At 37.9% G+C, this 11730-nt stretch overlaps 2 protein-coding genes across 3 annotated transcripts in view; one reads left to right on the top strand and one right to left on the bottom strand.

Annotated features, from left to right (window-relative positions):
- Positions 1 to 779: 779 nt before the first annotated feature.
- On the bottom strand, positions 780 to 5316 carry LOC112139075 (coiled-coil domain-containing protein 38). The gene is made up of 12 exons (XM_024261774.2): positions 5127 to 5316; positions 4625 to 4767; positions 4496 to 4557; positions 3272 to 3435; positions 3110 to 3190; positions 2882 to 3042; positions 2599 to 2617; positions 2368 to 2502; positions 2157 to 2286; positions 1862 to 2064; positions 1094 to 1187; positions 780 to 926 (listed from the first exon to the last, which is right to left on the bottom strand). The coding sequence occupies exons 1-12, from the start codon at positions 5165 to 5167 to the stop codon at positions 804 to 806; spliced, it is 1356 nt and encodes a 451-aa protein (XP_024117542.1). The 5' UTR covers positions 5168 to 5316; the 3' UTR covers positions 780 to 803.
- A 1375-nt stretch (positions 5317 to 6691) lies between these two features.
- Positions 6692 to 11730, top strand: part of wasf3a (WASP family member 3a) — a 13105-nt gene continuing 8066 nt past the window's right edge. The window contains exons 1-5 of one of the 2 annotated variants that reach the window (XM_036215288.1): positions 6692 to 8765; positions 9681 to 9815; positions 9890 to 10043; positions 10303 to 10420; positions 10493 to 10677. In XM_036215288.1, the coding sequence (XP_036071181.1) occupies positions 8633 to 8765; positions 9681 to 9815; positions 9890 to 10043; positions 10303 to 10420; positions 10493 to 10677 (725 nt within the window). In that variant the 5' untranslated portion in view covers positions 6692 to 8632. Of the gene's footprint in view, positions 8766 to 9680; positions 9816 to 9889; positions 10044 to 10302; positions 10678 to 11730 lie in introns of both variants that reach the window. The other variant, XM_036215287.1, reaches the window with a different exon arrangement.

The following is an 11730-nucleotide window of genomic DNA, read 5'->3' on the forward strand; positions in this document are numbered from 1 at the left end:
TGTAATTTCTAAGTTACATGTGCATACACCTTCTTTTATTAAATTTAGAAACTCACTTTTTAAAGTTAATATCACCTTTTCACATAAAAAAACTCCAATCTCCAATATGAGGTTATCATTGGAACAAAAAAGATTTTACATTAATGTGGTTAATATGAAAACAGTAAATACAATATGAAATTAATAATAAATAATGTTATATAAAAGGGTATAGTGTAGTTGGATTCAACGCAACAATGTCTGAAAAACAAACAAAAAGCACCAATAATGATGTTAGCTAATTGTAGAGAAGCCTTTTGCTGTCTGTTTAAAAATGGCACAAAAAAGCCATAATAGAAGGACAAATATCAGAGTATGGGTACTTAGTGTGTAATGGAAGAGAAAGGTGTCGATGTTACTGCCACTGTGCAGTGATTAGGTGACTCCAGCAGGGTTAATAATCATGATAATGGTTAGTGTAAGCGCCATATTGAGGTTAATACTTCTGAGCTGTCTGAGAGATTATGATACTGTCTAAAATGTAAAAGGGGCCCCACAAAATGATGCTTTGCTTTTGGGTTAAATGCTATAAAGGTAAAAAACAGTCCAGGGTTTTCATTATAGGAACAGGACACAGGTGGGTGTAATGTGATAAAAGGGTGATTTAGAAACCCAAAAATGTTGAAAAATACTTAAATACTTACTTGGAATACTTAAAATTCAATGTGATTTAGTCTTAAAAAAAAACTGTAAAATAAATGGAAATTATTCCTTTTAATCGAATTTTTGCATAAAGTGGATCAACTTTTTATAGGACTTTTTAATCAAGTGCTCTCAGAGAACAGGTCTTTATAGAGGTCATCTTCAGGCTCCTGGGTGACCTCATCGATGACTTTAGTCTTCGGCTTGACAACAGGCATGAATCTCTGCATGAGCTTCCGCCCAGTCTTGAATAAGAAGGAAATTAACATAATTAAGGGAAAGCTGATTGAAAAAACAAGAAACTGCTTAACTTGTGCAGTACAGTATGAGTTAAGGCATAGAAGTTGAGTCTATGGCAGAAAGTGTTTGCATACTTGTGTATATAAATGCAGTAAGATGAAAAGTGGCTCACAATTTTCTTGGGCTCTTTCATGGCCAGTTCGGCGTGCCTCCTCATTTTTTCCTCGCGTTTCTCCGTCTCCAGTCGCAGTTTCTCCTCCCGCCATCTAGAAAACCACAGAAATGGAGAGAAAAATCACCCACCTACAAATGTGTATATTGTATAACAAATATTGTCGTATAATATTTTGTTTTTTATTGCTGAATTTTTTAAAAGATGTCAATTTAAATGTAACATTTAAAGGAATAGGCAGGAATTATGTGACGAACCAAGAAAAATATTAGGTTAATCGGCAACTGGGTCACTTAAAACTTTAAATAAACTATGGGGGATGAGACAAAATTAAAACGGAGAACACAATAATATCCAAATCACATGAAAAACAAACACAGAACAAAAATATATTGCAACATACTGGAAAATATATGTAGATATATTAATATATATTAATACATTAAGAAATATATCAGTCATTTGCCCATATATTCTGAATAAATTGTAATAAATATAAATGTTCAACCTATTTTTTAATGTATATATATATTATATAGCATATTTCAGTACATAGAGCAATATATCACAATATATGGATCTGTGTATTTCAATACAAGAAAATGGTAATAGTTGGAGTATTTCAATATATTTCAATATACTAATAAATGTAAATATACATTGAGAAATATATTGTTGTTTTGTAAGGACAATAAAAACCAAAGGTTATGGCTGTACACAAATAGCCAACATTTCCACATTTGGTGGTCCACAGTGTGTGGAATGGACCTGCTTCTCTTCTCTTTCTCCTTGATCTGCCACAGAGACTTGACCTCATCTTTTGGGATCTTCTCCAGGTCTTGAAGCAGCTTAGTCATGTGGTTTTCAATGAAAGCCAGCTTCTCCAAAGTGCTGGTGGAGCTCAGCTCTGCGTCCGCGAAGCAGGAATGCACCTCAGTCACTTTTTTGCGTAAAGTCTCCAACAAAATGTCCTGTAAGTTGTTGTAAAATTACAAATCAGTATTTAGCCTGTTTTAATAAAAATGTTCATTAGCCAATAGAATCTGCCCAGTGTGTCCCTTACCTGCTCCACAGTTGCTGATGAATTGTGTTGATCAACCTTCTTTTTGACAATATCAACAATTCTTCTTTCAATAGCACATTTGTTCTTCATGCTGTCAACTTTCAGTGTTTGTGTCCTCTCCTCTTCTTCACTAACACAGACAGACGTGATCATTAAATCCTCCAAAACGAGCTTAAACACAGTTTCTGAATTTGAGTGACTATGTCCTCACGTTGCTTTGGTGATGAGCTCGATAGTTTGATCCAGTAAGTCGTTCTTCTCTGTTGAGCTTTCAATCAGAAACAAGTTCTGATCTTCCAGCTCCTCCAGCTTTAGCATCACCCTGACAGAATCAATGCAGTTTTTCCTGGACAAAGACGGAAATAACACAGTGCTGCAAACGGGCTTTTAAAGTGGCTTTCTGCAACATGCTAAAACTGTTTTTGCTGCGATTTTCACTTACCAGATCAGAAATGGTGACTCTGAAGAGAGAGAAAATAGTCTTAATTAGTAAAAATTAAGCCAATAAATGTCAAGTTGACTTTTCCTCATGTAAATATGAAAGGTCACACTTTAACAGTTAGAGAAAATAAGAGCTTTCAAGTCATTATCTCAATAAATATAACATAATTCCTCTGCTTTTTAGCTCTTTTTAAAAAAATCGATTTTATTATCTAAAAAGAAAATAAATGTTCTTATACTTAAACATGTTCAGATCTTACATTTATACAGGCACCGATACGTACTTTTACAGACCGCTGTTTCCTCAAGCTCAGAGTTCTGATCATCCTGATTCTCCCGAGTGTCTCCTCGTTGAGCTTCCTGGCATTCCCGAGAACAAAGTCTGGAGATCAGGTTCCTGTACTTCTTATATTTACTCAAGAGTTCCTCAGTTCCAGCATCTTCACTGTAAAGAACAGAGACCTTAAAGCAGCTCATTGTAAAGTCCATAATAATTATATAACAGAACAAACCTTTGTAACATCTTGATTTCTTTAACAAGTCCCTCCTTCAAAGCTCTGTTCTCACATCTGAGTTGAGCTTCATTTTCTAATCTGTCAACCAAGACAACATTTCATTTAATACAACTTTATAAAATAAATAGCTAATAATTCTTAGATTGTGTTCCTGCTTACATGGTTTGGGCCTCCTTGAGGTCCTCTTCCGACTCTCCGGGGAGCTCCTCTGTGGTCGTTTTTGCTTTGTCTCTAACTTTCTGCAGCAAACTCACTTCACCTTGCAGCTTTTCAACTTTCTCACTGAGCTTCAGAAGGTCTGCATTTTTGTTCTTTATGAGTATCTAAAAATGGAAGAACGAAATTAAAATCATCATTAAAATATGTATTTGATCATCAAACATCAGAGCTGATGCTTGAAGAAAAGTCTTCTTTTTTTTATACATCCATGCAATTATGACTCAAATGAATCATCTTTAAAACTTTAAATCTCAAAAACATTTAGAGTTTATAAATATTTTTTCTCATAATCTATTACGGCTTTGAACCAAGAATGTAAAAAATCCACCAATTAAGTAACGTGTTAACAACAAATAAGGTTAGAATGTAAGAAACAGCCACAAAGAGGTTAAAAAAAACAAGTTGTGGACTCATTACACTCATCATTGTGACAGAGGACAGAAAAACTATTTCAATTTTAGCTTTTGAATAAAGCTAAAATAAGCCGATGAAAAGGGAAATCAACTATTTGTTCAAAGGGAAAGTCCAGCTTAAAAATAAATTGTGGATAAATCTTCTCAAATTGGATTTTTTGAGCACAGTAACATGGTCATCATGCTCGGTCAGTGTGGAACAAGATTCTAACGAATCCTAAATTATGAAAAAAAAGTAAAATTGTAGAAACCAATGAACATCAGGAAATATAGAAAATGATAGAAATGTTGGAACACAAAACTAATGCCATCAAAGTTATCTTTGTGGTATTTTACTAAAACTATATTGAGGATTTGATTTACTTTTAATTAAGTGATATATTGTTCTTAGTGTGTTCTAATGGTTGATGCTGGGAAACTGCAGATGTAAAGTAGCTTGAAATAAATCCAGAACAAAAAGTTCTTCTCTTTAGCAATTCATGTATTTGTTCAATGCTGGATTGGATATTTTAGGTTGTTTTATGTAAAGATTAGCTATATCCTGGACAAATAATGTTTTCATCATTGATTAATGCTTTTGTTACAATAAACACAACTTGGCATCTCTAAATGTTCATTTTTATAACTCTTAAAAAAGCTCTTATTTCTGTAATATTTTGATTTCATCTTCAGTAAATCTGTTCTTTCTGTGCTGACACTGAATGAAATGCAGCAGATGTCTTAAGTTTGTTTGAGTAAACTGTTCATTTACCTCCAGCTCTCCTATCATCCGGCCAACACATAAGAGTTCCCTCTTCTTGGAGGCTCTGGCCTCTAAAAACAAACAGATTTCATGTCAAACTAACACAGGTTGTGATGTTTTTTATCTGTTTCCACTTACCTTCTTCAAGTAGAAACTGCTTCACTTTTGAACAAACTTCTTTTTTGTCAGATTGCTGGGGGTTTCCGGACGGTTTTCCCTCCTTCTTCTTTTTCGTTATTGTACCTGGCAGGTTTTGTGCTGGTATTTTTGACATGTTTGCTCTATGCACATAAAAAAACAGCATTTTTTAATAAATATTAATTTTTTGTTCTATTTTTCCTCTTAAAAGCAAAACTGATCTGCAAATATGTTCTGGTTCTTATCAATTCTGCTGGAACAACTCATTGAGCTGATTCTAAACATTTACAACTAAATTTATATTAAATCCTTTCCTAATTCATAACAATAATTTCACAATTTTAAAACACATGATTATTTTTTACTAACAGTACATGTCTAAAAATGAGAAAATGGGTAATTTGTTCCCAAACCAAACATTTTAATATTGTTAATCTAACAAATTATACTACGTTTTTGAATTGTTTTATAACAGCTAATGATGTTAAAGTGATGTTCTTACCTCAAAGTTTCTGCGCCTTCAACTGTATGATACGGCAGCATCTGTCTGAAGGTAAAACGTTGTCATGGCAACCTAACTGATGTTGCTCTAATGCATCTGACAAGACAAACCTTGATAGTTGATGTATGTTTTTACAGTTGAGTTTCAAAAAACTTGTTTTCAACAAGAATTTAAAAAAAAAAATTCAACCCTCTGCAGGAAGGAAAAAGACCAAGTCAAACAAATGTATGCATCATCAGAATCCTCCATCACAAACAGCTCAAATAAAAAAATACCCAACATCCTTATCAATTACTATTCCACACTAAACGAGCTGAGTACAAAGAAAAATAAAGGGTATTTGCAACATGTTTTGCAAGTCAAAATAGAAAAAATAGTTCTTTTATAAGTAATAAGAGCAAAGACAGAAAAAAGCTATAAAAACGTGTAGTATAATTGCACAGGTATAAAAAAAAAATGTTTAATGAAAATAGTGTTTTTGGTGTTTTTAACATGTTCTTGTGGCCTTTTTGTGATGAAGGCTATGAGTATTCAAATTAAGCGGCTGGGTGGTTCAGTGGGCTAGGTGAAGGACTGGCACCCAGGAGCCCTGGGTTCGATTCCAGGGTTGTCCACTGATCCCCACCCAGATTGGGTCCTTAAGCAAGACCTTTGATGCTGCTGCCTAACTGGGTCCCTGTGCCCCTCAAGTACAGGGTTGTGTCAGGAAGGGCATCCGGCGTAAAAACTCTGCCAAATCACTGATGCAAAACAGTGGGTGCTGTTATGCTGTGGCGACAGTGAACCACCATTTATTTATTCAAATTGAGTTGGATCAGAAGCAGATGAAAACCAGCGGTTTGATAAAGCTCAGGTTTGTGATGCAGCAACTGCAATGGATGGCCCAAAGTCTCCATTCTCGGCTCCAATCCAGATATTTCTACTTGGAGACAAATAGATCTTTGTACCTCTTTGTTTTCCTCATCTGAGCTGGCACCTGGCTGAGAGCTGAACGGCTTTGATAGCTCTGACATTGCTCGCTGTTTTTTTCCGCTATGCTTAAAATAAGTTCAGTAACAATGAAAACAATAAAAGTCTGGAAGTTAACTTTGAAGACCAGTAAATATCAGGTTAAAATGGTTTATTTATCATTTTACAAGTAGCAATAAATTATTTTTGAACTGAATAATGTACTAATGATGTACAGTATGGTAAGCTTCCATATTTGGGTTACACCCCCTCCAAAAAAAAAAAAAAAATCCAGATTCGCCATCTGTGATAAAGGAATAATCTATGTGATTGTGTGAGTGAGAGAGTTCATTATTAATCTGGGTCACCACAGTAATAATCAATCAGCTTGGATTATTATCTGTGTTTACATCATGTAAATGATCTGTTAAAACACAGGTAAGAACAACTAAGTAATGAGTGAAAAATATATCGTGTTTTAAAGGTAATTTCTTAGTGCTAAACAAATGTCTTTCTATACTTAGTTATGTCAGAGTTGTGTTTTAATTTGATCTATTCAATGAGGTTGTGCGTTCCCACTCCAGCTTCACTGTAAACAGCACATCACTTCCACTTTATAGAGACAACACATCCTGGAATAAAGTAGTGGTCGTCAAAGGGCGGGCTCTGAGGTCTGTGATTGGATGACAGGGGTAAATCTGCCAGAGTAAATCCCCTCATGGCTCAGGGTGTGATTTGGACCGGGGATTTGTTTTTAGAGTGAATTACGCTCCGCAGAGAGGACGGTGACTGCATTCACCTCCACCCACAATGCAGCAGAAGAACAGCTGAAGTTGGATGAAACACCTAAACTCTGACTGAATGAAACCAGGAGCTAAACCAGCAGACATGTAGATCCAGGACGTGAAGATCCTCCGGAGAGACTGGTAGGTAGAGCTGTTATGTAACCCATGAATGGAGGTATCAAGTTGAGCAAATATGGAATTAAACTCAAGGACTTCCAAGACATATATAGTTATCAGCAAAATGTATTCAAAGACTCTTTTAACTCAATTTGAAAAAAATGAGGAAACATCTATGAATATATATTTTTGGTTTGTTTGTTTTATAAATAGTTACATTGATGCACCTCAGAAAATAAATCAATCTGGAAATCTGTTGCTGCAACAGTTGCCTTTTGGATGCTGATCCAGCAGCTGGAGGTGATGTGTAGACACAATTTCTTAACAAAAAAATCATGACAACTTGATCAAAAATATGTAATCCAACAAATTTCATACAGAATGAAACTTTTAACTCTTGACATCAAGATTAAGGTAAAAAAAAAAAATTCTGTGGACCCACGTTTTCACAAAAGATCAGCAACATGGTTCTTCTAACAAGGTTGGTTTGCAAGTCTGGTTTAGTGTTCTGGTCTGTGATTTATTCTAGTTGAATTTATTGTTTTTGCACATTTAAAACACAGCAAGAAAACAACTAAAAGGCTGTTAAGTGCAGGAAGACACAAAAACTTAAAAGGTTTATCCAGGGTCTCCATCTAAAACAACTTATAGAGTTAAATAAAACCAGTGAATATTTCTAAAGAGATGTGTCAGCAACCAGCAGACTGCTGTAGTAAGAGTTCAGGTGAGGGTCAGGACAGGTGTCTCATTAAACAGAATGAACGTAGACCGTTCACATGAAATAAAAAAAAAAATGTCAAAACAGTCTGTGAATAAGTTGTGCTTTGGTAACAAAAAAGTACTAAAGTTTGAAATACCCTAAAAAACAGTGTGATAAACACTGACCACAGTACAGCAAAGCAAATAGGAATGAAAAAGAGACACTTATATGCTGCTTAAAGTGCAGGCATTTGTGTGCCACGCCACAGAAAACCACAGGTAAGTGGGCGGAGCCCTCCAGGAGAAACCGCAGCTAACCTGCTCAGAAAAACAAAAGAGTGAGGACCAACCTGAACCAAAACTAAGAAACTGAGTCAGTCGGATAAAATCTCAAACCAACCTGCAGCATTCTAAAATAAAACCAACATAGCAAAAAATGGGGTTCATATTTTTAGTTTGATTTAAACTTCTTAGGTTTAATTGCAAGCTTTGATCAATTGGTGACCAGTATAGAGTTTGGATGATGCAATCAGTCCTGGAAAAATCCTTTAGGGAAAAAATGCAAATTTGGTTTCATTTCTATGAGAAATTGAAGTAAACTTAATGACAATTGCTCTTTTTTTTGGTGTAAATCTAAAACTTGTGGCGGCATTTAAACTTCTAATTTCTTGGAGAAATAAATTGAAAAAAACATTTAGACCTTGATGGCTGCACGGTGGCGCAGTGGTTAGCGCTCTTGCCTCACAGCGAGAAGGCCCCGGTTCAAATCCCGGCTGGGACCTTTCTGTGTGGAGTTTGCATGTTCTCCCCGTGCATGCGTGGGTTTTCACCGGGGACTCCGGCTTCCTCCCACCATAAACTAAAATCAAGTTAAATGCATCTCGTTCTGCCTTGCAGGGTGCATTGTGTGCAGCTGCGTCCTCTGCTCTGCAGCCGGTAGCGTCTCTCTGATGCGAGATGCCTTTGGTCAGGAGGAACATCGAGCCTCGGCACCTGTGCCAAGGCCCTGTGCCGGGCGGGATCGGGAATGAGCTGGAATGTGTGACCAACAACACACTGTCTGCCATCATTCGCCAACTCAGCAGTCTGAGTAAGAATTCAAATCAACCCAATTACTAAGCCACAAATTGTGATTGACATTTTATTTGTTGTGACCGTTTATCTTAGAAATTATGTCTATTGATGCAAATATGCTTTAAACCACTCTTACCTCAAATTAGCAAGACAAAAACAGAAGTGATTATGAGCTAAAGTGTACATAAACCCACAAAAATCCTTTTATTTTTTTTTATTTTTTTTAGATACACTTACAAAGAGTTATTAGGCTAAATTCATGAATGATAAATGACTCCTCTATACAGGAGGTGGTGAAATGTAGCATGAAAGCAGTGCAAATAACCCCATCTTTGGGGTCTAATCCCCTTATTTCACTTGTGCGGCTCAGCAGTTGTTAGTGATATGTGGTCCAGATGTTTCCCTAAAGGCAGCAGCTGTGAGTTACAGCACTGGCACTGTAGGGGGCAGATCTGGTCCACACTCTATTAGGAGGTGACAGCTGTGAGATATTCATGAGAAATCTTCATTTTTTAAAAAAAAAAGTGAATACAGGATATTTATTTGAATATGGCACGCTGACATGAGTGTTAGGAGTGCAGAAGCGTTGTTGTGAAGGTTGCACAGGTAAGTCTGGGATAAACAAAAACAAGTGCAGGGAGCCATTTTCCCCAGTGGAAGTCTCTACTCTGCATGTGTGTGTGGTGGATTTAGTGAAGTAACAGAGGCTTAAAGCTGATCGTAAAGCTTCCAACGAATTGCAGATAAGATGAAGAGCAGCAGGGTCAAGAGAGACAAATGCAGGCAGCAGTAATGGCGGATTTCACATTAAGTGGATTTAAGCTTTTATTGTAGCAAACCCTTAACGTTAGTAGTGTGTAATCCAGAGCAATAATCCAGAAATGGGTTTCTCATGAAAGATCCCTTCCCTTTTTCCTGTCTTTGCTTACAGGTAAACAGGCAGAAAATGTTTTTGGAGAGCTTTTTAACGAGGCCAACACATTTTACGTGCGAGCAAACTCTCTGCAGGACCGGATCGACCGCTTGGCCGTCAAAGTCACCCAGCTGGACTCGGGCGTGGAGGAAGGTAAGCCGGCTGGAAGGCCCATCTGGCCAGGCTGCTTTCGTTTAATCATCTCTCCTCTTTCTTTGCTGTTTCAGTGTGTCTGAAGGACATAAACATGAGGAAGGCGTTCAGGAGCTCTGCGGTCCAGAACCAGCAGGTTTTGTCCAAAAGCAGCACTCCCAGCTGCGTGGCTGACATGTACAACAGCTGCGACAGGCCTCCTCCTCTCAGCACGCTCTCATCCTACAGGTGCACTTCAGAGAAATGTTTTACCCCATTGGTAGATTTTCAAAAAAATATGTCAATGGAATAAGAAAAAAAATGTGCATTTATGTTAGGAAAACAAATGTCATTAAGACATGTTTCTAAAACTATGATTATGAGAAAATACGGCATATTTTCTCCAAACAAGCCCATTTTTACTTTCTTAAAGTTCAGTTTTTGCAGTGTATAAAAATGTTTTGGGCCAAAAATCTCTAAAGTTGCCTTTGTTTTTATGTTTAAACAGAGAAGACTCCATTGATGCCATGAAGTTCTACTCAGACCCGTCCTACTTCTTTGACTTGTGGAAAGAGAAGATGCTTCAAGACACAGAAGACAAGCGGAAAGAAAGGCGGAGGCAAAGGGTGAGAACTGTCATTCTGATTCACCCTGATGGATGCTTTTCACCCGCCGTTACCTCACTCTCTGATGTTCAGGAACAGAAGAGATGCGTGGAGAGCAACACGTTTCAACGTGACGTTAAGAAGGTGAGGAAGGCTCGCAACCGTAGGCAGGAGTGGAACATCATGGCGTTTGATAAAGAACTGCGTCCAGACCACCGACATCCGCAGAGCCTTCGGCGAGCGGCCTCCTCAGAGGGCTCCCTCTCCCCAGATGGCAGGTTTGTGTCACAAACAAAAAAATACCCAGAAAAACATGGATGTATGTTACTTATAAGATTGTTTGTGCAGAAATAAGATCACTGTCATCAAAGTTTTCAAAAATATATATCTTTTTTGCAGCTTTTCCGGTTTTAAGCACCTTTAAAGCAACTGAATAAAAAGAAACAATAAATTAAAGCCGCGAGCGGCGTTGGATGTCGCTACCCGCCCTCACCCTCGCCACTACCCGCCCTCACCCTCCCAGCAGACTCCTTCATATTATGTTCAGCTCAGTGTTCTTCCTCTTGTCCTAGAGAAAGGCGGGAGAGTAGCTCACAGCGGAGATACACGAAGCACCTCCTTCAGTTGCAAAAGTCTCATACAAGCGTCTTGAGTTGTCTTAAGTTTTTTTAATGAATCAGAAATGTCATGCAACTGAAAAAAAAATCAGCAAACACGTAAAACCGTAAGTATGAGATGCAGATAAGCGGGGGAGCACTGCATCCCTTCGAAAGTCATCAAGAAGACCAGGTACTCTTCACTGCTGTTTGAACCTTGGGCTGAAACCACAGTCAAGAGACCTACTCCCCACCTGAAGGTGGGGGAAATTAGTCTCTTTTTACTCAAAACCTTAGTGACTGAGCTGGGGACTCACAAGAAAGTCCACTTCGACCTTCCACCTCTCACCACGTGAAATTCCAAAAAGGTAGAGTCTAACCCCTCTAACGGAACCGAGATTCAGAGCCCAGACTGTGCGTGGAGGTGAGCCCAGCTATAACTACCTGGTATCTCTCAACCTCTTGCACAAACTCAGGCCCCTGTTCTCCCAGAGAGGTGACACTGCATGTCTCAAAAGCCAAGTTCTATTACTGAGGATTGGACCACCGAGGCACCCGCCTTCTACAGACATCCAAACCTCATAGCCCCGGTCTCTTTTCTCTTCCACAGGTGGTGGGCCTCAGGAGAGACATTTAATCGAGTTCTGTTTTTAATGAATTGCCCTTAGTCTGGCCCACCCTCTTTGCACTGAGAGACCCAAGTCGGGACAATCAATCAATTGCAAATCTGGGATT

Source organism: Oryzias melastigma, linkage group LG14 (genome assembly GCF_002922805.2).
Source record: "Oryzias melastigma strain HK-1 linkage group LG14, ASM292280v2, whole genome shotgun sequence".
In the NCBI taxonomy this organism is placed as follows: Eukaryota; Metazoa; Chordata; class Actinopteri; order Beloniformes; family Adrianichthyidae; genus Oryzias; species Oryzias melastigma.